Source organism: Myotis daubentonii, chromosome X, assembly GCF_963259705.1.
Source record: "Myotis daubentonii chromosome X, mMyoDau2.1, whole genome shotgun sequence".
NCBI classification, from domain to species: Eukaryota; Metazoa; Chordata; class Mammalia; order Chiroptera; family Vespertilionidae; genus Myotis; species Myotis daubentonii.
This window is the reverse complement of record NC_081861.1, coordinates 97,268,509-97,293,741: the sequence shown is the minus strand read 5'-3', so window position 1 is coordinate 97,293,741 and position 25,233 is coordinate 97,268,509. Positions and strand designations below refer to the sequence as shown.

The following is a 25,233-nucleotide window of genomic DNA, read 5'->3' as shown; positions in this document are numbered from 1 at the left end:
GGCAGTTAGGGGTGATCAGGCTGGCAGGGGAGAGCAGTTAGGGTGATCAGGCTGACAGGCAGAGGTGGTTAGGGGTGATCAGGCAGGCAGGCCAGCAGTTAGGAGCCAGCAGTCCCAGATCGCATGAGGAATGTCCCTGCGGGATTGCGCCTAAACTGGCAGTCAGACATCCCCCAATGGGTCCTGGATTGGAGAAGGTGCAGGCCAGGCTGAGGGACCCCTACCCCCCCTGTGCAAGAATTTCATGCAGTGGGCCTCTAGTTCAGATCTAAAAACTCAAATGTTCAAATTGTAACCTCCTTTAGTCAGTTCAGTCTCCTCCAATGCCTCCCATCGCTTATTAGCCAAAGAGTAACCTGGAAGGTGGTCCTAGATTAACATAGATATCCATTAGATGGATTCCACATGCAGAAAGTTGCACCCAGAATCTGCCCTCTTAGGAATGCCACACTCTGGCTCTTTCTCCCAATTCCTAATAACCTTTCTGCCATAAAAATCAAATAATGGGGCATTCAGACATTATTATATATCACCAATTCACAGAAACTTATTTCCACTGCATTCAAAGATTCTGAATCTGCTAATTCTCTTCAAAAATTTAGAAGCAATCAATAAAATAGTGGGATATAAATTGGGATCATCAACATTAAATATTATGATGTGTTCTTTGCACACATAGAATGTTTTTGTTTGTAAACAACTCTAACTTGTTTCTCACAATGCTCAGTCAACACTTATGCAGAAAAACAAGATATAGAAATTGAAAGCAATACAGCAACTAAATGATGCTATTGTAAGATTCTGTTCCACTACGGCTCTAGCCAGTAATCTAAATGGTTTAATTCTTGCTAAGAACTCCCTTCTTATTTCTAATAGGGTTTTTTTCTTACAAAAAATATCTGTTAGATGTAAGAGCTCATTGCCTCCTTTTCCCCACCAGCCCTGGTGATGGACACTCCTTCCCTATGAGGTGCATGAATGAATCACAGAACCCACTGCTAGCAAATGAAGAGCACTGGGAAGACAATGATTATGACAACCCAGGTAAGTAGGCTCAAAAGGAAGGAATTATTTTCTCCATCCAGCAGACAAAGCACTAATAAAAATCATGTTACCTAATAAAGACCAATGTAGTGTAGTGAGAAAATTTTGTTCAGAAAGATTATATAACATACTAACCTCATAAGTGCCCTTTGGATGGAGGACAAGTGTGGCCAGATTTGTAAATCTGCCCTCTTAGGAATACTTCACTTTGGCTCTTCCCCCCAATTCCTAATAACCTTTCTGCCATGCAAGCCAAATAGTGGGGCATTCAGACATTATTATCTATCACCAATTCACAGCAACTTATTAGCCAACTAGAGGCCCATTGCAGGAAGATTCCTGCAAAAATAGGGCTTCCTGCGGCTGGAGCAAAGCGGTTTTTTTCTCCCGCTCCCAGCTGCTAAGGCTGGGTTTCCCCTCCCGCTTCCCGCCTCCACACCCTTGGCTCCATTCCTGTCTCCACCGCCTCTACTTTGCTCCCTTCTGTAGCGCTTCACTCCCACGTTGTCTTCAGTCTTCACTCCCAGCCAGTATATGCAAATTAACCACCATCTTTGTTGGCAGTTAATTTTCATAGCACACTGATTAGCCAATGGGAGGCATAGCGAAGGTAGGGTCAATTACCATGTTTGTCAATTATTAGATAGGATATGAGTGGCATAGGCAGGATTAGATGACATCTTGGGTGGTTCATTACCAGCTTTCTGATACCATGATTATAACCAATCAGATAAATCAGAAAATATAATAAATAGTTTTGGCAGTTGTTCACTCATTGTCCTTTGCTTGAGTTAATTCAATCATTGGGCAGCAGCTTACCTTTCTCCACCCTGATTCATTCACAGTGATTAAATTTTCTCTGAAATTTCATTCTCATTCTCTTTTAGAATGGCTTAATTACATGAAAAAATAAAAGATAGCATTGCAGGCAAGGCTACACATGCATGTAGCCTACTTTTCTGAGAGCAGAGGAGCAAAGTAAAAATAAGGAAACAGAACTTTCCCCTTCCACATTTCTCCAACCAGATTATTGGGTCATCTTGAGATGTTTTTTGTGAAGAGCTGAAAGTAAAGTTCTCATGCCATGTATCCCCATTGCCACCTATTATTTGTCTTCATATAATGCTATGCTTTCTAGTGTGCCTCCACAATTTGTTTATGTTACTAATAACAGGCTTCACAGAGTAATTTTTAGTGGCTGGTCCCAATTATGCAGTAGCTGACAAATTTTTAGTAATAATTTGAGGCTCATTAATGTGACAAGAAGAGCTGGGAAACAAGTCTTCTTAAATGTTACCTAGTTAGATTATCTAGGTCCAGATTCTGTACCTGGAAGTCCAGTTTAAGAGTGAGTTATGTTAAGACTAAGGAAGGCAAAACAGTCCAAAATCCATATTTACAAAAGGAAAGAATTTTTGCCCAACCCAAAGAACTTGTAACACAAGAAACTCCCTTACTTTCTCCTGCTTACTCTCCAATGAAAAACTGACTGTATTTTTTACTTACTTCCTTCGGCTATCAGTCATTCCTTAAAAGACTTTAACTTATAACAGTTACGAGTAAAGGTAATAGCTTTTATTTTGGTATTAAAAAACCCAAACCAATACAAATCAGAGTCTTATAGGGTCTTAACCTTATTTAACATATCTCCACAATGGAAAAAAACTATTCATATCTGAACCTGGTGTTGACAAGCAGAATACTTTAAGTACAGGTGTAGCACTACATTATAAAGAAGTTATTTTCTTGAGCCAGTTTTTAACTCCAGACTTGATTAAAAATATTCAATCATTAAAAGGTATACAATTTTGTAATTTACAAAGTACTTTCACGTACTTTTTTCATATATTGGTCTCTCGCAATTGTCATGTTCAGTAGGCATTATTATTAATACCGTTCTCATTTTATAATTGAGAAAACCGAGATTTGGAAATGTTAAACAACTTATCTAATATCACATAGCAAGAAAGAGGCAAAACTTGGATTTAAAGTAAGGTATCCTGATTCCAAATCCTGGATTCTTTCCAATATAATGCTATTTCTATTCTTTGGAAAACTGCTCTGGGTAGTTGAAGAGTCTCTGAGTGGTAGGCTTACTACAAAGGCCTGAAGCCAAATCCATAGCAAAACAGAAAAAGTCCACACTAGGGTCTGGGTGGCCATGGCAAAGTGGCCTTCCTAAAATGTAAATGCGATTGTATCACTCCCTTATTCAAAAACCCTTGGAAGGCTCCCCACTACATGAAGAGTCAAGTCCTAACTAAGTAACTCGGCTCCAGACTTCCTTCCTGGCACAGTTTCTCAGCCTTTGAAGTCATGGACTCTACACTGAAACTATGAAAGGCTCCCCTTGTTCATGGCTGGTTTCCCCACAGTTACCTCAGACTCCCCATGTCCTAAACCAAATGGTCCACCGACCCAGCTGCTCCCCCTCTACAGTGTCCTGCTCCCTCTCCATAGTATCCCGTTCTCCTTTACACCTGGCATCTATTTCAGGACCAATTCTAGTCACTCCATTATTTCTGACATTTCCCACTGCAGTCACCACAGAACAGAACAGGGTGATCTCTTGCCTGACAATTACCGTATTCTCTCCCTACAGCCCCAGTGATATTTCAAAGCAGCCTCTGATGCAGTTCTGCCCCTCCTTGAAGCTGGTCATCCAGAGGACCTATTGCTTCCCCAGTCTTTGTCTTTGCCTTGCTGAGCTCCTTGCCTTCTCTGAACCTGATTGGCAATGTCCTATTTCTGGCTCATTGCTCCTATTATTATTTTCACCTTCCATGACCTGCCACCTCTCTGCCTGTTCAACTTCCCTGCAAGGCTCTTGGAAAATACTGCTTCCTCTAGGACAGTGTTTCTCAACCTTGGCTGCACATTAGAATCACCTGGGAATCTTTTTAAAATCCTGATTTCTGGGCCTCATCCTCCGGAAATTCTGTTCCTTTGTTACTAATGTTGTGGCCCCACCCCATAACAAAGAAACAGAATTTCCGGAGTTTGAGGCCCAGAAATCAGGGTTTTAAAAAGATTCCCAGGTGATTCTAATGTGCAGCCAAGGTTGAGAACCACTGCCCTAGAGTCAGCTACCCTGGGTTTGTAACCCCAGTTCTGATACTCCCTAGTTCCTAGAACAATGTCCAATACCTCTTAGAGCCTCAGTTCTTCACCTATAAAATGGATAGTTATTGCCTCATAGGGCCCTTATGAGGAGGAAATGATTAATCTGTATGTGGTGCTAAGGGAAGCTCCTGCCACAGGGTAAGTGCTGTCATGGTATTATTATTGCTATTGTCATTAATAATATGACCTCTTTACTGGTCTGCCAGGCCCTCATGGGCAGGAACCAAGTCAGACCCCTTTGGTCTTCCATATCGGAGTTGCTCAGAGACATTTGCTGACTGAACTAAGGTGACCCCATTCCGCCCCCCCCCCCCCCCCCGCCACCACCACCACCTCAGGCTCTAGAAGGAAGGAGGGAGGCTGAGAGACATACGAAATATCCTCCCCTCCTTGATGTTAGTGTGGCCTGGGGAACAGGCCACTCTGCTGCAGCTCCCAAGCCTCCCGCCTCTCCTCTGAGGCTACTGTGAAGCTGAATGTCCCTGAGCCTGGGGGCGATGGACAAAAATTGGAGGGAATCCAGAGGAGTGAAGTCCCCGAGCCCTTGGGAAGGGGCAGGCCCAGTAAAGTAGGGAGATGAAAGCAGTTCCATGTGTGTGGCTTGGCTGAAGGACAGAGCTGGTTGTGGCGGGAGACATGATAACTGGAGACAGGGATTCCAGCAGTGCAAACAAGCTGGAGAGGGCTCTGTGGTGGAGCTGCTCTGCTGAGGCAAGTGGGCTCTTGAAATGCAAGCTTGGAGTTTTATGTAGCCCCAGGCCAGCAAGCCCCCCATCCTACTGGCCTGGACAGAGGACCCTTCAAACTGGTTCTCAGGGCTGGCAATTCTGCTCGACTGTGCAATCCTAGTCCTGGGAGGGAAGCCATTTACCCATACCTGGCTGAGACTGGGCCTGGGGTGAGCTCAGCTGAGGGTCTGAAGTCCAAGTCTTTGGCTCTCCCTGCCAGCTCACCTCAGCGCTGTGGGCTCTAGGACCTCCTTCTCCCTTACCAGTCCCCAATCCATCTTAAAGCTATTGTTTACAGACCACTGACTTCTGTCCCTCTCCTCCCGGGTACTAAGGGGAATCTCAGGGTCATGAAGAGCTCAGGAGGAAATATTGGAAATGGCCTCACCATCTTCCCCTCAGATCTGGGCTGCATCGTTCTTGAGCCAAGATAACTAAAGCAACAAGGGAGAGGCCTCTGTATGCTCCATGCTGATGTCTAAGCGGCCTGATTGTGGGGTGTTGGGTTGAATTTCAGTGTACCCAAGGCTGCCTACAACCCTCCTTCCAAAGGAATATGGCAGAAGGGCAGCCAGGCCAGGTGCTCCGGAGTCAGTGGTATGAACAAAGCAGAATGCTCCTCCAGTGCCCTCTTCCCTGGGACAGGGTTTCCTCAAGGGTGCTGAGTCTGAGAGCTCTGGAGGGAGAGCAAGGGAGCCTGGGAGGAGAGAGGAGTCTGGAGATGGAGGAGTGGCAGGAGGCTGTCCCTACTAGACCTTTAGTTACCCCATCGCCCCTGCAATGCTGGTGTCTAGCCTGCCCAGGACCCAGGTCTACTTCCTGAGGTTGGAGAGTATGAGGTCCCTTAGAGTGGGGATCCTGGAGGACCAAAGGACAAGACCCGCCCCTCCTCAAATGAGGGTTCCCTGAAATCTTGGTCAGAGAGTTGAGTTCAAATCCCACCTCTGTGCTGTATTATTGATGAGTCCTCGGCAAGCCCCTTCCTTTACTTTATAATTAAAGCCTGATTTTTCCATCATGAAATGGAGAACACAACGTCCACCTTACAGGACTATAGGCAGGAATCGATGGGATAATGATGTGCAAGGACCTGACCCATGGTAGGTGAGAACTACTTTTCCTTCCCCCTCCCCCCCCCCCCCACCGCGCCCTGCACTGATGCTCAGGATAGAGAAGCTCTTGGCCCACTGTGACTCCTGGGTTGATCCCAAGGAGTCCCTTTGGTTTCTCTAATCCCAAGGTCATACTGTGACTATGGGGGTACTGAGGGCCTTGCCACCTGGGCCAGCTGGATTGACCTCACTGACTCTCCAGGCACAGGAGTGCTGCACAAAGGAGGTTTCCCCCAAGCAAACCCTCAGGCCCTGGGCTGTCCCTGTTTACAGCCATCTCTGACATCTCAGCCTCGCATGGCCCTCCCTGCAGTGTCGAGCAAGCCTCTCTTCCAACTCTCTGATTGAATTTTGACCTTGCCTGTGGAGCTCTTTCTTTGGGTTCCACATTGTCAGGTTCATTCTTTGTCTTTTGGACTATCCCACCATCTCTACCCTGTTCAAAGCCAAGAACCCACTCCTGGGCCTGCTTTGTCACCTACTTCATTTAGGAAGTCTTTGGAGCAAGGACTAGCCTGCAAAGGTCCACCCATATGGTAAGGGCAAAGAAAAGAGCCTGGAATGAAGGCCAGGAAATATCAGTTGTAGTTTCAATCCCTTGGCTCATTCTTTATATGGTCTCCATGAGCCACTTCCTCTTTGATCCTCTGTTTTTCCATCTATAAAATGGAAGTCCCAATTTTTGCACTAATTCAGCTCAGTTCTATGGCAGTGGAGGACACACAGAACATGTAGGGACCCCAATCACAATTTTTGTCACTCAGCTGTTTCCATTTTGTTAGATGCTTAGATCACCAGCTCCTTACAGTTAACTTTCACCTCAGTTATTTATGAGAAAAATTACTCCACTGGTTCCATCTTTATTGTTTAGAAATCTTTTGTGTCTAGCCCAAATCCTTCCTTCTGCAGTTCCAACTTGGGTCTACATACCTTAGACACCTCCTACCCTGCCTTCTCTTTCCTCTTTCCCTCAACTTTTGCCCTTAACTCAGAGAGTAGGATTGAGGACAAAAGCTTCCCTTGTATCTGGCCAGAGTGAACAGACCATGGGGGTAGCATCACTTATCCAGAAGCTCTTCATCTGCTGACACACCATCAGCCTCACGCATATCTTACTCTGGTTCACACCGTCCTGGCTGGAATACTTGTGGACTCTCACTGTGCATTAGAATTAGGGCGTAAGCCTTGGCTTTAATCTCTCCTGGCAGCTCCATGGCATTGATAAGCCCCAAGTTTATGGCAGAGGAAAAATGAAACCCACGTTACCCCACCAGGGTCCACCCCCCACCCAGCAGAGCCAAGGATGTCCTCCAACAAGTATCAATAGTCTCCAGCTATCACCTCAAGGCATCTGGAGGTGGGGTGGAATGGTGCTCCTTGGACATCCTCCTCCCTGAAGGCACAGCAGCCCCTCCCAGCCCCCAGGCCCTGCCTCTCTTGTCTTTCAGTCAGGTTAAATGTCTCCACTGCAGAAATTCCAGGTGGAAAGGAGGGACTTCCTCTCAGCCTTCTGCCTTCTCTTCCTCCCTCTCCAACAGTGGAACAAAAGCATCAATTTATAGTATGCTTTCAGACCATTCAATCCAACTGTCTCAACTTACATACGGGGAAGTCGAGACCTAGAATGAAGAATGGGCTTGCCTAAATTTACTCAGCAAGTTAGCGGCAGAGCTAGGACAAGGATCCAGGTGTTTTGATTTCCAGCCCACAGTGTTGTTTTCACAGTGCACATTTGCAATCCTGTTAGACCTACAAATTCCTTTGACCTTGAAAACTTCAAAATTACCACCAGAGATGTCCTAGCATCTGTGATGCTTGGACAAAAGCAGAAGGCAGCATCTCATTAATCCTGGCCTGTAAAGTCACTTAAAAGTGCTTGACACACAGACCATATAATCATGAGCTAATCCCCACTCTTCTCTGGGTCTCAGTTTCCTCATCTGTAAAATCAGAAATGCAGTAGACCATTGCTTTAATCTACTCAAATTCATTCCTTGTTTTCTAATAACAGCACCTGAATTTTCCCAGGAAACCACTCCTCCCACCCTATGAGTCCATGTGAGTCAGTTGACACAGGCCAGTAACAACATTCCATCACAGTGGACTGAGTGATTGGTTTATGCAGAATCATGTGACCCCAGCTGGGCCAATATAAATCCTCCCTGAAACTTTCAGTAAAAATATAAAGAAAGAGACTTTGGGGATTGATCAGCCAGAAGATATAAGCTTAGCACTTCAGGAGCCCTATGAGAAGAGTCTGCCTAGAGAATGATGCCTACAGAGAGAAATGGGCATCCAAAAGATAGACTGGCTTCCTTTGAGCCTGAGATCTAGTATTGCCCGAACAGGCCACCCTGGTACTTCTCATTTTTATGCATTAACATTATACCCTTTTGGCGTAAACCAGTTTTCGTTGGATTCCTTCCATGTGCAACCAAAAGGGGCCTCACTAATGTAAGAGAGATTGGAGATATCCTATATTACCAATGCTAGGGTTGCAAGAGACCTTAAGGGGTTGCCCAGTAGAAACTTAGAAAAATATAATGAATGAATAAAGGAGTCTGGGGTAACCATGCCCTTCATGGGCTGGAATAAAACCTCAGCCATTTTGTCAGCTGCATTCCTCCAGCCCCTTACCTGAAGTAAACAGTGTGTAGGCTTTTCAGTCAGATAGACCTAGATTTGAACACTGGTTTCCTCATTTCCCATCTATATAAACTGGGGCATGTTTTCTGTCTAAGCCTCCAGTTTAACCTAAGCAGATGTCAAAGAGCTGATAGGTCTAATCCAAGGAGCATGGAATACGGAACCATAAGAAGATAAGACAAGAACATTAAGACAGCAGACATTTACAGGGCCATTTGCTAAAGGCAAAGGGATTGGCAAACAGCCTTACAGATAGCTGGGTCAGGGGTGGGCAGGGATACCACATAGGGTTGTAGTGCACAATTCCAGTGGTGCCATTCACATAGTCTATAATGAGAACGGAGCACCCTAGAGCCATGTAATCCATAATTTGTACAAACTTACACAGTACCCCTAGGGATGTGGTACATTGAAATTGTGGCCCAGACCAAAACCAGCTCTCTCCACAAGGGTCCCAGAAGACATATATCCACATAGGACAAAGGCAAAGGAAAGCAAAGTAGCACTTTATTTTTAGCTGGGCTTTAGGCCTCAAACCTCAGTGCAAGCTCTGGTACACTGGGCAAGATTATACAGCCTAGCCTAGAGTCTCTTATCACAAGGGTAAACCTCAATCTCAGATCTTAGCTCACTCCTATTGCCTTCATGGAAGAAAAAAATAAACACATGTAATGGATGATTAAAAGCTATCTACAAAAATAAGGACACATATGTAATACCTTTTGTAATACTTTAAGCAATAAAACAATAAAAAAAGCTATCTACACTAAAATATTGCATCATCCACATGGGAAAAAGAGAAAAAGAAGCAATCCACACTCTTATCCTGATATGTGATGCATAGTTACTTGACCCACTTATTAGTCCAATTATATTCCTGATATTGACCAATTTTCCTGGTGGGGGCAGGGTATCAAAGAAAGGAATGGTAGAAGGATGACTTTCCCAAACCTGGCCTATAGATATTAGTGAGACCTGGGTTAAGAAACAGGCATGGGGAGAGTAAAATGGTGAACTGGGTATATCTAATGGACTCCTCATATCCTGCATCTAGAAATGATAAATACTACATATATTTAAAAATTCATTACCACTCTGGAATACATTTGGTGCCCAATACCAAGAGACCATGAGGAGGGTGAAATAAAGGTATTTTCTAACATTCCAGTGCTTCAAAATGTTATCAGTGCTTCAAATGCTTCAAATTCTCTGAAATAACCAATATTGTACTAAGGAACACAAATTTAAGCACAAGAAGTATGATGAAAGAAGCAATGAGCAAAGAAATCAGCCAATCAGTAAAAGAAGGTATCAGCTGGAGAACCAAGATGGCGGCATGGGTTAACGCCGGAGTTTGCTGCTTTGAACAACTGCTTCAAGGGTGAAACCAAGGGGCGGAGGGGACATCGCCCAGAACCACAGGAACGCTGGCTGGGTGGAGGTCCTACAGCTGGGAGGAAAGAGAGACGCATGCGGACACTCAGAGGAGGCGCAGTGCTGAGGTCAAATTCTGAGGTGCGGAGTGCGCAGAGCGGGCTGGCGGCGGAGGGCGCGGTTGTTGTTTTCAATCGGGAGGGAGTTGCAGACTCTGAGCACCAGATCCGGGCGAGTCTTTGGGGACCCAGACTCAAACGGGAGAAGCGGGACTGTCTGGCTTCGGTCGGAGCGAGTGCAGCTTTCTCTCCGGGCTTTGCGGCGGGTGCTGGGACTCAGAGAGGCAGAGCCCCTGGGGACGGGACTGAGAGCTGCCATAACTGCTCTCTCCGGCCCACCCTGTTGATCCTGTGCGACCCGCCCCGCCCAAGCCCTGCACAGAGGCATTTGCCGGATAGCCTCAGGCAAAGGCTAGATTAGCACCTCCCTAGAGGACAGAAGTTCTCTCACTGCTGACACAGCTGATTCTCATAGCCACTTGGCCTGGAGGTCAAACCCTCCCTGGAATTAGCTACAACAATCAAGATTTATCTATAAGACTGCGAACAAAGACCACTAGGGGGTGCACCAAGGAAGCATAACAAAATGCGGAGACAAAAAAACAGGACAAAATTGTCAATGGAAGAAATAGAGTTCAGAACCACACTTTTAAGGTCTCTCAAGAACTGTTTAGAAGCTGCCGATAAACTTAATGAGATCTACACGAAAACTAATAAGACCCTCGATCTTATATTGGGGAACCAACTAGAAAATAAGCACACACGGACTGAAATAACAAATATTATACAGACGCCCGACAGCAGACCAGAGGAGCGCAAGAATCAAGTCAATGATTTGAAATGCGAGGAAGCAAAAAACATCCAACCGGAAAAGCAAAATGAAAAAAGAATCCAAAAATGCGAGGATAGTGTAAGGAGCCTCTGGGACAGCTTCAAGCATACCAACATCAGAATTATAGGGGTGCCAGAAGATGAGAGAGAGCAAGATATTGAAAACCTATTTGAAGAAATAATGACAGAAAACTTCCCCCACCTGGTGAAAGAAATGGACTTACAGGTCCAAGAAGCGCGGAGAACCCCAAACAAAAGGAATCCAAAGAGGACCACACCAAGACACATCATCATTAAAATGCCAAGAGCAAAAGATAAAGAGAGAATCTTAAAAACAGCAAGAGAAAGAAACTCAGTTACCTACAAGGGAATACCCATACGACTGTCAGCTGATTTCTCAACAGAAACTTTGCAGGCCAGAAGGGAGTGGCAAGAAATACTCAAAGTGATGAATACCAAGAACCTACAACCAAGATTACTTTATCCAGCAAAGCTATCATTCAGAATTGAAGGTCAGATAAAGAGCTTCACAGATAAGGAAAAGCTAAAGGAGTTCATCACCACCAAACCAGGATTATATGAAATGCTGAAAGGTATCCTTTAAGAAGAGGAAGAGGAAGAAAAAGGTAAAGATACAAATTATGAACAACAAACATGCATCTATCAACAAGTGAATCTAAGAATCAAGTAAATAAATAATCTGGTGATCATAATAGAATCAGGGACATAGAAAGGGAATGGACTGACTATTCTTGGGGGGGGGGAAGGGGTGTGGGAGATGCGGAAAGAGACTGGACAAAAATCGTGCACCTATGGATGAGGACAGTGGGTGGGGAGTGAGGGCGGAGGGTGGGGCGGGAACTGGGAGGAGGGGAGTTATGGGGGGAAAAAAAAAGGAACAAATGTAATAATCTGAATAATAAAGATTTAATTTAAAAAAAAAAAAGAAGGTATCAATGCAAGCAGTGATTAGGGTAGCAGCATGAACAGGGGATATCAAAGGAGCAGAGCTAAGAAAACGCATACCAAGCTTCTTGCCTTGTTTGGAGGGAGAATAGAGATCAGATTAATGCTAAATGTTGAAACACTAAGAATGTATATGTTTTAGTATGTGTATTAATAATGCACAAGTAAATCTTAGCAGCTTAGAAATATAACATATACTTTTAAAACTATTTACAAAACACATCTAAAACAAAATAACACAAAGAAGTTTGAAAATAAAAAATCGAAAAATATATTCAAATGCCAATATAAAGAATATGAGTGTAGCAATATCAATGTCAGACAAAACAGAGTTCAGAACAAAAGCATTAAAACATAAAAGGTATTTCATTGATAATAGGCTATTGTAAAGTTATAACTGTAAGCCTTTACAACATAGGTTTAAAATAGAGATCAGCGTATTCACAATTGTAGTGTACAAACAGACCTTTTCCAGAAATTTTCACATCAGGTGCTAACTAACTTACTAACATACTAACTAAATAAGGACATATAGGATTTAAATACATTGTAATACAATTATCAAACTTGAACACGTACATGTTTCTACTAACATAAAGTAAATGCACACACTTTTAAATGCACATTTAGTACTTACAAAAAGTGAATGTGTATAAAGCCACAAGGGAAATCTCAGCAAATCCCAAATAATAAAAAACATATAGGGCCACATATTAATCACAAGGAAAAAAATTACATTTACCAACCAAACAATGGTTTGAAATCTGCAATTATTAAAAAACAAGAAATATTGAAGATTAAATTCAGCTTCTTTGTGTGTTTGTTTTTGTTTTTTTAAAGAACTGTTTTAATGGTAGGTTTAACATTTTTTATCAGATTATAAACACACATGTATGCTTCAGTACCTTAATAAAAACTCAAAAGCAATACAAAACGTGAATAACAGCAGCAACTAGCATGCATTTTTTCTTTTTTTACTATTCTCTCAAAATTTTAGTTTCAATTTTTTATAGTTAATAAGATGTTTAGGGGAAAAAAACACATAAGCTAAACCAAATTAAAAGTAATTACTAAAGATAAAAGCAGAAATCAATGAAAGAAAATACAAATAAAAACGTTGATTCTATTCTAAAGGACCAATAAAACACACAAATGTTCTTTCTGATATGAGAAAGAGAGAGAGAGAGAGAGAGAGAGAGAGAGAGAGAGAGAGAGAGAGAATTAAAAATGGTGGCAGAGTAAGTGGAAACTCTTAGACATGCTCCCAGGACCAAACTGGAATTACAACTAAAATACAGAAGAAGCACCCTGAAAAATCAACAAAGGACTAGCTGAAGAGATCCCTGATAACCAAGGATGGAAAGCAGAGAGAACATAGAGACTGGTAAGAATGGAGGAGGCACAGAAAGGCTGGCTGGGCTCCCACAGACAGCAGCTGAAGGTCTGAAGAGATGGCTCAGCTATGGTGGGTTGCCACTGAGAACTCTGGGGTCTAACCCCAAGCTGGGCCCTCCAGCAGAGAGCACCAGAACTGAGAAAAGTGCCAACATAACATCTGGTGGTGAAAAACACTGCTAGGAAGAGACAGCTGTGAATGCAGGCACACTCTTAAAGGGCCAACACATAACATTTTGAGTACAGCCCCTCCCCTTGGGCTCTAGCAGAAGGAGGGCAGTGTAGACTGGAGTTGTGTGAGGATTGGGGGCTCTGGGGTTAGCACTCAGAAAGAAGATACCCAGGTTTCCTGTGCTGAGTCATTCTCTCACACAGCAGAGGTCATCTTCCTCAAGCAAACCTTTGCTATCCTGCAGGTTTTGCCTCAGGGGAAAATTGTTGATCCACCCTATTAGAAATTTCCTGCTCTATATGCAGTTTATGAGGCCCATTAAGAGACTGAGAATAACAATTAGCCTCCATGTGGAAGTAATTGTCCCACCCTGTTGGAAAGCCTCTCACCCAACCTGTGAACAATTGCCTGAGGGCTACTCAAGACTAAATCCAATCTATCTGCAGGCAGAGGCAGTTCTCCAGAGGCTTTGAGTCTTTGCCTGATCTAGTTAGCCTGAAAAAGCAGTTTGTGTTCCCACCACAGACACCATTCCGGACTGCTCAGCGAGGTAAAAGCCAGCAGGACCCCAAGCACCTGCAGCAGACACCTGCAGGACCTGCTCCAGGAGGAAAGGAAGTACAACTCAAAATGAAGTCAATCAATGTTTGAGAATCAAGGCATACCCAGCCTCTGGAATAAGGAGTCCTCAACCACTGGAAAGCTGGAAAGACCACATTGGGGTTGAACCTCACTGGCAGCAAGTTGGAGGGGAGATCCCTCCCACAAATGGGACATCAAAAATCAAGTCCCAGTTACAACAGCAGAGCCCAAACAATGTACACAAGGGGTGTTCCTAGAGCATCCAGCTCAGGTGAACAAAGAGACTACACCACTGGACCCTTCAAGACACTCTATATAAGGCCTTCCCACAAAGACTGGGAGGCATAGCAATTATATCTAACACATAGAAGCAAATACAAAGAGAGCTAAAATGGTGAGACAAACAAACCCCAAATGAGAGAAAAGAAGGAATCTGCAGAAAAAGTACTAAATGAGATGGAGGCAAGCAACCTATAGACATAGAGTTCAAAGCATGGTTATAAAGATGCATAAGGAACTTAGTGCAAATTACAACATCATGAAAAGGGAAACAGAGGCCCTAAAAAGGACCAGACAGAAATGAAGAATGATATATCTGACATGAAGAACACACTGGAAGGGATTATAAGTAGATTGCATGAAGCAGAGGACCAAATCAGTGATTAGGAAGACAATGTAGAAATAAATACCCAATTATAGCAGCAAATAGAAAAAAAATATTTAAAAAGCAGAAAGATAGCTTAAGGGAGCTCTGGGACAACATGAAACTTAACATCCACAATACAGGAATCCCAGAAGGGGAAAAGAATGACCAAGAAACAGAGAACCTGTTTAAAGAAATGACAAAAAATTTCCCCAAACTGGTGAAGCAAATTATCTCACAGGTTCAGAAGGCACAGAATCCCAATAAAGATGAACCCAAAGAGACCCACACCTAGACACATCATAATTAAATGACAAATGTTAAAGACAAAGACAGAATCTTATTTTTTCTTTTAAAAATATTTATTGTTGAAAGTATTACAAAGATACTCTTTTCCCCCCATTAACCTCTTCCAGCCTGCTGCTGTCCCTCCCCCACAACCAGGCCCTCAGCACCAAATTGTCTGTGCCCACAGGTTATGCATACAAGTTCATTGGTTGATCTCTTCCGACCCACCAGCCCCTGCATTCCCTCTAGTTCAACAGTCAGTTCATACTGCCGTGATTCTCAGTCTATTTTTGATCATCAGTTTATTTGGTTTAATAGATTGCACATATGAGTGAGATCATGTAGTACTTATGTTTCTCTGACTGGTTTATTTTGCTCAGCATAATACTCTCCAGGTCCATCCATGCTGTTGCAAATGGTAAGAGTTCTTTCTTTTTTATTGCTGTGTAGTATTCCATTGTATAAATGTACCATAGTTTTTTATCCATTCATGTGCTGATGGGCACTTAGGTTGTTTCCAAGTCTTAGCTATTGTAAATTGCACTGCTATAAACATAGGGGTGCATATATTATTTCTGATGAGTGTTTCCAGTTTCTTAGGATATATTCCTAGAAGTGGGATGATTGTGTCAAATGGGAGTTCCATCTTTAATTTTTTGAGGAAACTCCATACTGTTTTCCACAGTGACTTCACCAGTCTCCATTCCCACCAGCAGTGTGACAGGATTCCCATTTCTCCACATCCTCACAAACACTTATCATTGTGGATTTGTTGATGATAGGCATTCTGACAGGTGTGAGGTGATATCTCCTTGTCATTTTGATTTGCATCTCTCAGATGATTAGTGACTTTGAGCATCTATATATATAAAGAGCCATATATATAAAGGGCCATCACATCCAAAACAGCCAAATGGACAACCAAACAGGCTGAGTGGGACAACAAGGCTGGCATTGGGGTTAGTGAAGGATTACCAAGCGACTGAGCAGCAGGCTGCATGGGGCGACCAAGTCAACAAGGTGGGGGGCAGTGAGGGGCAACCAAATGACTGAACAGCAGGCTGTATGGGGTGACCAGGCCGGCAGGGGGGAAAGGGGGGGACAGTGGCAACCAGGCCAGCAGAGGGGCGCAGTGAGGGGCAACCAGGCCACCAGGGGAGGCAGTTGCGGGTGACCAGGTCAGCAGGGGGACCTGTGAGGGATGACCAAGCCAGCAGGGAGGGGCAGTTGGGGAAGACCAGGCCAGCAGGAGGGGGCAGTTGGGGATGACCAGGCTGACAGAGGAGGGCAGTGAGGGGTGACCAGGCTGGTGGGGGGGGGCAGTTGTGGGCAACCAGGTCAGCAGAGGGGGGCAGTTGGGGAAACCAGGCCAGCAGGGGAGGGGGCAGTTAGGAGCAATCAGGTCTGCAGGCAGAGATGGTTAGGGGTGATCAGGCTCACAGGGGGGGCCAGTTAGGGGTGATCAGGCACACAGGCAGGTGAGCAGTTAGTAGCCAGCAGTCCTGGATTGTGAAAGGGATGTCCAACTGCCAGTTTAGGCCCGAGGGGTCCCGGATTGGAGAGGGTACAAGTTGGGCTGAGGGGATCCCCCCCCCATGCATGAATTTTGTACACTGGGCCTCTAGTATTTTCATATGTCTCTTGGCTTTCTGTATGTCCACTATTGAGAAATGTCTATTTAAGTCCCTTGCCCACTTGTTAATTGGATTTTTTGTCTTCCTTTTGTTAAGTTGTATGAATTGCATATATATTTTGGAGATTATCCCCTTATCAGATGTATCATTGGCAAATATGTTCTCCCATGTAGTGGCATCTCTTGTTATTTTGATGATGGTTTCTTTTGCAGTGCAGCAGCCTTTTATTTTGATGTAGTGCCATTTATTTATTTTCTCCTTAGTTTCCATTGTCTTAGGAGATGTATCTGTAAACATATTGGTATAATAGATGTCAGAGATTGTGGTGCCTAGGGTTTTATTCTATGACTTTTATGATTTCACATCTTACACTTAAGTCATTTATCCATTTTGAGTTTATTCTTGTGGATGGTGTAAGTTAGTGGTCTAGTTTCATTTTATGCTCTTGCCTTCTTTGTCAAATATTAATTGACATAATGACTTGGGTTGATTTCTGGGTTCTCTGTCTGTTTCATTGATCTATATGCCTGTTCTTGTGCCAGTAACAGGCTATTTTGATTACAGTGGCTTTGTAGTATAACTTGATATCTTGTATTGTGACTCCACCATTAATGTTCTTCTTTCTCAAGATTGCTGCACCAATTCAGGGTCTTTTTTGGTTTCATATAAATATTTGGAGGGTTTGTTTTATGTCTCTGAAATATGCTATTGGTATTTTAATAGGTATTGCATAGAATCTGTAGATAGGTTGGGATAATAGACACATTTTAATGATGTTGACTCTACCAATCCATGAACATGGTATATTCTTCCACTTGTTTATATCTTCCTCTATCTCTTTTTGCACTGTCCTGTAGTTTTCAAAGTACAGTTCTTTTACCTCCCTGGTTAAATTTATTCCTAAGTATCTTAATTTTTTGTTGAAATAGTAAATGGGATTGTTGTTGTTTTTATGTGGGTTTTTTAGTTTCTCGAGTTGACTATTGGTGTATAAAAATGTTATGGATTTTTGGGTGTGAATATTGTATCATGCTATTAACTCCCCAAAATCCATTAATCTAGGATTTATTTGATGAAATGTTTAGTGTATTCTATGTACAGCATCATGTTATCTGTGAATAATGAGAGTTTTATTTCCTCTTTTCCAATTTGAATGTCTTTTAACTGTTCTTGTCTGATTACTATGGCCAGGACTTCCACAACTATGTTGAATAAGAGTGATGAAAGAGGACATCCCTGTCTTGTTCCTGTTCTTAGGGGAAATGGTTTTAGTTTTTGCCCATTGAGTATGATGTTGGCTGTATGTTTGTCATATATAGCCTTCATTATGTTAATGTATGTTCCTTCTATTCCAACTTTGCTGATTTTTTTTTTATCATAAAAGGGTGTTGGATTTTGCCAAATGATTTTTCTGCATTGATTGATATGACCACATGATTTTTGTCTTGCAATTTGTGTGCTGTATGACATTTATTGATTTGCAAATATTGTACCAGCCTTCCGTCACTGGAATAAATCCCAAGTGGATATGATGTATGATGTTTTTAATCTGTTGCTGGATTCAATTTGCTAAAATTTTGTTGAGGATTTTAGGGTGTACCGGTTTGTTCATCAGGGTTATTGGCCTGTAGTTCTATTTCTTTGAAGGGTCATTATCTGGTTTTGGAATTAGGGTAATGCTGGCCTCATAGAAAGAATTTGGAAGTGTTCCTTCCTCTTGAATTTTTTGGAATAGTTTGAGGAGTACAGGTGTTAATTCTTTGAATGTTTGGTAAAACTCCCATGTGCATCCATCTAGACCGGGGCTTTTGTTTGATGGAATTTGTTTTTAATACTGCTTCAATTTCATCTGTAGTTATCAAACTATTCAGGTTTTTTGATTCTTCCTGATTGAGTTTTGGAAGATTGTATTTTTCTAGGAATATGTCCATCTCATCAAGGTTGTCCCATTTGTTGGAATAAAATTATTCATAGTATTTTTTTTTTTACAATCTTTTGTATATCTGTGGGGTCAGTTGTAACTTAACCTCTTTTGTTTCTGATTTTGATAATTTGGGTCCTCTCTTTATGCTTCCTGGTGAGTCTGGCTAGAGGTTTATCAATCTTGTTTATCTTTTTGAAGAACCAGCTTTTTATTTTACTTACCTTTTGTGCTGTTTTGGTCTCTATGTCATGTATTTCCATTCTGAGCTTTATTATTTCCTTCCTTCTACTTGTTTTGGGATTTTCTTATTATTCTTTTCTAATTCTTTATGTTTTAGTGTTAGATAACTTATTAACAGTCTTTCTTTCTTTCTTTCTTTTTTTTTTTTTTTTTGTAGTCCTGTAGTACTATGAACTTCCCTCACAGGAATGCTTTCACTGTGTCCCATAGGTTTTGGATTGTTATGTGTTCATTTTAATTGATTTCCAGGATGTTTTTTATTTATTCATTGATCTCTTTGGTAACCCATTAATTCTTTGATAGCATGCAATTTAGCCTCCATGTATTTGATTGTTTTTGAGCATTTTTATTATAGCTGATTTCTAATTTCATGCCATTGTGGAGTAAAAAGATTCTTGATATTATTTCAGTCTTCTTGAATTTGTAGAACTTAGCTGGTGTCCTAACATGTGGTCCATCTTTTAAAATGTCCCATGTGCACTTGAGAATAATGTTTATTCCATAACTTTGGGGTGGAATGTTCTGAATATGTCAATTAGTTCCTGTTCTAGGGTGTCATTTAGGATGGCTGATTCTTTGTTGATATTTTGTCTAGAAGACATATCCAGTGATGGCAGCGGTGTATTAAATACCATACTATGGTTGTATCGTTGTTGATATCTCCCTTGACATCGTCCAGCAGTTTTTTATTATATATTTAGCTGCTCCAGTTTTGGGTGCATGTATGATTACCAGAGTTATGGCCTCCTGTTGTATCAATTCCTTTAGTATTATGAAGTGGCCTTCCTTATCTGTTGTTATGGCCTTCACTTGGAGGTCTATTTTGTCAGATATAGGTATTGCTACCCCAGGTCTTTTTTATTTCCATTTGTGTGAAAAAAAATTTCCATCCCTTCATTTTCAGTCTTTGTGAGTCCTTTGTTCTAAGGTGGGACTCTTGTAAACAGCACATATTTTGGTCACGTTTTCTTATCCATTCATCTACCCTGTGTCTTTTGATTGCAGCATTTAATCCATTCACGTTTAATATTATTATTGATGACTACTTGTTTGATGCCATTTTTATGCTTGTGTTCCTACTTACCTTTCTATTTCTTCTTTTTATAACAATCCCTTTAGCATTTTTTGCATTGCTGCTTTCATGGTAATAAATTCCCTTAGCCTTTTTTTTGTCTGTAAAGCTCCTGATTTCACCTTCAATTTTGAATGATAGTTTTGCTGGATAGAGTATTGTTGGATTCAGTCTCTTGCTTTGCATCACTTTGTATACTTCATCCCATTCCCTTCTGGCCTGATTTGTTTCATTGAGAAATCAACTGATAGTCTAATGGGAGATACTTTGTAGGTTACTTTCTTCCTCTCTCTGGAAACCTTTAATATTCTTTCTTTGCCTTTTCATTTGCCAATTTAATTATGATGTGTCTCGGTGTGATTCTTTTTGGGTTCATCTTGTTTGTGACTCTGTGCTTCTTTGACTTGTGTGACTTTTTCTTCTTCCCAAAGTCAGGGGAGATTTCTGTCATTATTTCTTGAAACAGGTTCTCTATTCCTTGATCAGCTTCCTCTCCTTCTGGCACCCATATTATGGAGATATTGTTTCATTTTGTGTTGTCCCAAAGCTCCTTTAGATTCTCCTCCTGCTTTTTTTCTGTTGCTGCCCTGCTTATGTATTTTCTACCTTGTCTCCTAAGTCACTGATTTGGGCCTCAGCTTCTTCTCGGCTACTGTTGAAACCTTCCATTATTTTTTTTATTGCATCTATATCATTCTTTATTTCCTCTTGATTCTTATTCATATTGGTGTATTTCTCATTCAGCTCCTTATAATTCTCATTGTGTTGCTTGTAATTCTCAGCCTGAATTTTGAGCAGCCTCATATCCATTAATCTGGATTCTTTCTCTGACAAATTGCTTGCCTCCATTTCATGTAGTTCCTTTCTGGTGATTCCTCCTTTTTTCCATATGGGGTTGTTATTTTTGTCTCTCTATTTTTTGCTGTTCTTTTGCAATTATTTCTATGTAATAGATCAACATGCAATGCCACTAGATGTTTTGTGGAACCCAGTGGTGCAGTCTCTCACATCTCTTGGGCTGGGTGTTCTTGGGAGGCCCCTTATTTGAGATATTTTGGTTTTCCTGATGTAGTTGGTTCTTGAATGTTATTGTCCCATTAGTGGATGGAGTCTTCTCTCAGGGTGTCTGATTATGTGGCTTTCTCCCTACCATGTCATGCCAACAATTGTGGAGTTGCTGACCAAATAGCACAAAATACAAAATTAAAAGTCATGACACAGAAGAAACAGAACAGGAATATACACAAGACACCTATAACCCCAATAAAAGTTACCACCAGAAAAAGAGTTATGTAAGAGTAAAGAGAGCAAGAATGATAGGGATAAAAAAGAAAAAATTATTTGGTTAGAAAACAAGCAGATAAACCAAAAAGCACAAACAATACACCCAGAAAAAAAGGGTGGGGGTAGAATCTGTAGATGCAGAGCTTACATAAAGAAAATAAGATTAAGGAATTGGATGGATAGAGGAAGGACCATAGTTTAGAGTAAAAAGGGAGAACAGAAATGAGAAGACAAGAAGAAAAAATAAAAAACTAAAGAAAAAATTTGAAAAGGAGAATAGAGTAGGGAGCAGACAGGAATTTAGGAAGTGAAACAAGTTAAAATATTAGGAGAATAAAAAAAACAGGAGAGGAGAGAAAAATGAAAAAAAATTGAATAGTGAAGACAAAGATAAGAGAAGGGGAAATGGAGTAGGAGCAATGAAGAGGAAATTAGAGATATGACTAAATCAACAGAGAGTAGAATAATAACACATCAATAAAGCAGATAAAGAAGATACATTTTTAAAAGGGGGAAGAAAGATAAGAGAAAAACTAAAATGGGGAATGGATTAGAAAAATGGGAGAAAAAAAAGAAGAGAGGAAGAAAAGGTGCAAAAAAAGAAAAAGAAAAGAAAAGGAAAAAATAACAAATAAAATTAAAAAATACAAAAGTGAAGTGTGTAAAGTTCATGGTGCAAGAAACAAAGAGAGCTGAGTCAGTCAGAAAGGAGGAAAAGAGAAGCTTTAATCTGCATCCCCGGACGAGATCCATGAGTCCCAAAGGCGGGGCCAGTGAATTCATGCCAACAGGGAGGGAGGCACTTTTTAAAATACAGCTGTTTAGTGAGGGGTGGGGGACATGAGCTGTGGCAGTTCCCACCGTGGGGGTTATCACGGTTTCTGGGAAGGAGTCTGTGTCGCCATCTGTCTGGCACATTGACCTGTTTGGAATCCAGGGAGAGTTCAGTATCTCTGTCACCATCTGCCTTGTCATGGCATGCATCCGCTCCTGGGCTTCCCTTCAACCTAACACCCCAGCCTTTTGGTGATAAGGGGTGCCAAAATCTTTCTGACTACTTCCTGCTGACCAGGGACGATGGGGGGGTGTGGTTAAAGGCCAGGGTCAGGCAGAGGCAGGTCAGAGGACAGCTGAGTGTAGGGGTGGAGCAGAAGCTGATTTACAGTCACCTGTGACATCTCTGTGATCCGGGAGCGGATGAACTTGAGGAGGCAGGGGGCTAGAAGAAAAATGATACAGATGAGAATCAGGGGCCCTATCATGGGTAGGACTCAGGTAGCTAAGGGGCTTTGGAACCAGCCGAAAAGAGAATTATCCTGGGAGTGTCTTGCACGTAGTTCTTCACTCAGCTTAGTCAGGGTCTGCACATTTTGCCCACTACTCCAGACTCATTGATGTAGTTGCAGCATTCCTCCTGAAGGAATATGCAGGTTCCTCCTCTTTCTGTAGTCAGAAGGTCTAAGGTGCTCCAGTTCTGTAAGGCTACTTGGGCTATTGATGTTACTTGTTGCTGTAGGGAGGCTAAAGAGGTGGTAGACTCCAGGGCTAACTGGAGCTTGTCATTGAAGTCCTGACAGAGACCAGACTGTTCCCGAAGGCCCCCTGGCGAGGCCTACCGAGGCAGTGATACTCACCCCTAACATAACAAGGAGGAAGGCGGCCCGGCGGGCCCGGGGGCAGGATGAAGGGAGCAGCCAGGCGAGCTCTGACTCTCAATACAAGGTTAGTTGGGGAACTACAGTGACCACAAAGCAAGGCCCGAGGTCAGAGGAGTTTATGCAGTTGCTTAAGGTTCCATTGCACCAAAAGAAGGTACCCAGGCTGGCCTTGGTGAGACTGGCTGTGATGTGGTTTGGGGTACAGTTCCAAGTGACTTGTCCCCCAGTTACCGGATTACTGGTCTGGTAGCATATCCGTGGGGGCAGGTTGGGCTCTGGAGTTTCGGGTTCCCAAAGGGGAATGCCAGCCACAGAAGGCTGACATTCACCTTGCCCCTGGGTTCTTGGAGGAGTTGTGAATGGAACAGCAACCAGCAAAGACCTTTGGAGAGAGGCGCATAGAAAGCAGTGCGAGACATTGGACAGGATTTGGGTCTCATTGAGGAATAGTAGAGTGTGTTGAATAAGTCAGAGCCAAGAAGATAGGACTTCTATCCAGGGGGAGTCAGGCAGCTTCCCATAAGGGACTGTTCTGCCTGTAGGATGTTGTTGGAGGCTGGATTTGGGCCTCCTGGGCCAAGACATATTCCCGGGAGATGTAAATGGTCCCTGAAGGGGTTGAGCTCCAACCATTCCAGTATAGCTTTCCCACAACACCCGTAACCCATCGCTGGTTCCAGGGATCTTGGACCCTGATGTTGAAGGTCCCATCCTTCCAGAAAAAGGAACCAGCCCTGACCTCATTATAGGCATCATGGATGACACAGCCTCTCCAGTGGCAACCCCCATAGATGTCGACATCTTGATTATACTCGTCTGGGTTCCGCTGGTCGTAAGCAAAACAGACATAGGGTCGGCCACCAATGGACACTGACCGGAGGTCAACAGTCATCAGGATCTCCGTCTGAAATCTGACCAGAGGGCAGTCCTGAGATTCTACCTGCTGGGTGACTTGTTTGCTGGCCTGGTAGTAGGTTTCACGGACCTTGAACCTCCACCCATAAGCGGGTAGGGGTGGGTGTAGGTTACTCAGGGCCAGGAGGAGAAGGAGGAGGGGGAGGGAGACTAAGGTGGACCTTAGTGGGGGCCCAACACCTCACATTTATAGAAGTCATGCTGCTCCAGGGCCCTCTTGAGTCTGGAGATGTGGTGCCACGATGGATCGCCAAGCAGCTTGGCCTCAGTGGGGGTTGTAAGGATTACATTGTGAGGTCCCGTCCACCTAGGCTCTAAGGCTTTTGGATGTAGATTCTTAAGGAGGACTGAGTCACCAGGATGAAGGGCTGGTCCTCGGGAGTCCTGGTCGGTTGGTTTCTGGCTTGGGCAGAAACCTGTCAGCGTGTTCTCGGAGCAGCTGCCTGAGTAAGGACAGATATGGAAGATAAGTACCCAGGGGAGGAGGATCAGTAGGGAGACGGTGGTTGAGCAAGAAGGGTTTCCCATATAGAAGTTCAAAAGTACTTAAGAATTTGGGGCTCCTTGGTGTAGCCCGGATTCTGGTCAGGGCTATGGGCAGGAGGTCCGGCCAGGAGCTGTGAATTTCTAGAGAGAGTTTAGTTAGATGGTCTTTAAGGAGACCATTAATCCTCTCGATCTTACCCGATTATTGTGGTCGGTAGGGTATGTGTAGTTTCCAGGAGATGCCAAGAGAGGTGCTAAACTGCTGAACAACCATTGATATAAAAGCTGGGTCATTGTCTGATTGGATGGAGGTGGGGAGGCCAAACCTTGGGATTATGTGTGTTATTAGGGTCTCAGCCACCACTTCAGCAGTTTCCTTGCGGGTTGGAAAGGCCTCTACACGCCCTGTCAGGGTGTCTACCATGGTAAGCAGATACCTGGTCTTTTTGTGGGGAGGCATATGGGTGAAGTCTACCTGCCAGTCCTGCCCTGGGAGGTTTCCCCTCATTTGATGGGTGGGAAAGTTGGGGCACATCCCTCCCTGGGGTGAGACAGCCGCACACATGGGGCAGGAGGAGCAGGCACTTGTGATCACTTCTCGCAGTGTGGGCAAGGTGAAGAGGGGTTCGAGGAACCTCCAAAGTGCCAGTGGTCCAATGTGCAAAGACTGGTGGATCTGTTGGGCAATGGCCCCTGCCTGGGCCCAAGGAAGGGTGATTTTGTTATTTATAAAGATCCATCCCTCAGGACCGGGAGAGCCTCCCCACTGTAGAAGTTTGTTTTTCTCTTCTTCTATATATTGAGGGGTAATGGAGGGACGAGAAAGGAACAGGATCAGGGCTGGAGACCCTTCACCCTGAGTTAAGCCTCTGGCCACCATGTCTGCTCGGGCATTTCCCCACATAACCAGCAAGGAGTCAGTCTGATGGCCTCGGCAGTGCATGATGGCTACTTGGGAGGGAAGCTGTAAGGCATCAAGTAAGCGGGTTATGAGTCTAGCGTTGATAATAGGTGAGCCTTTAGTAGAGAGAAAGCCCCTCTCCTTCCAGATAACCAC

At 43.2% G+C, this 25,233-nt stretch overlaps 2 protein-coding genes across 3 annotated transcripts in view; one reads left to right on the top strand and one right to left on the bottom strand.

Moving 5' to 3' along the window:
* ZDHHC15 (zinc finger DHHC-type palmitoyltransferase 15) overlaps positions 1-25,233 on the top strand; it is a 384,007-nt gene that overhangs the window by 238,497 nt on the left and 120,277 nt on the right. For both annotated transcript variants that reach the window (XM_059679681.1, XM_059679680.1), the window contains exon 10: positions 941-1,044. In XM_059679681.1, coding sequence (XP_059535664.1) covers positions 941-1,044 — 104 coding nt within the window. The remainder of the gene's footprint in view (positions 1-940; positions 1,045-25,233) is intronic.
* On the bottom strand, positions 22,775-23,817 carry LOC132224388 (ERV-BabFcenv provirus ancestral Env polyprotein-like). The gene is made up of 2 exons (XM_059679544.1): positions 23,588-23,817; positions 22,775-23,157 (listed from the first exon to the last, which is right to left on the bottom strand). Exons 1-2 carry the CDS (start codon positions 23,665-23,667, stop codon positions 22,830-22,832), a joined length of 408 nt encoding a protein of 135 aa, XP_059535527.1. The 5' UTR covers positions 23,668-23,817; the 3' UTR covers positions 22,775-22,829.

Coding starts and splice junctions, on each gene's coding strand:
- LOC132224388 (XM_059679544.1), bottom strand. CDS start 23,667: ATGACTGTTGACCTCCGGTCAGTGTCCATTGGTGGCCGACCCTATGTC. Junction 23,158..23,587: donor GACCAGCGGAACCCAGACGA/GTATAATCAAGA, acceptor CTCTCTCCAAAG/GTCTTTGCTGGTTGCTGTTC.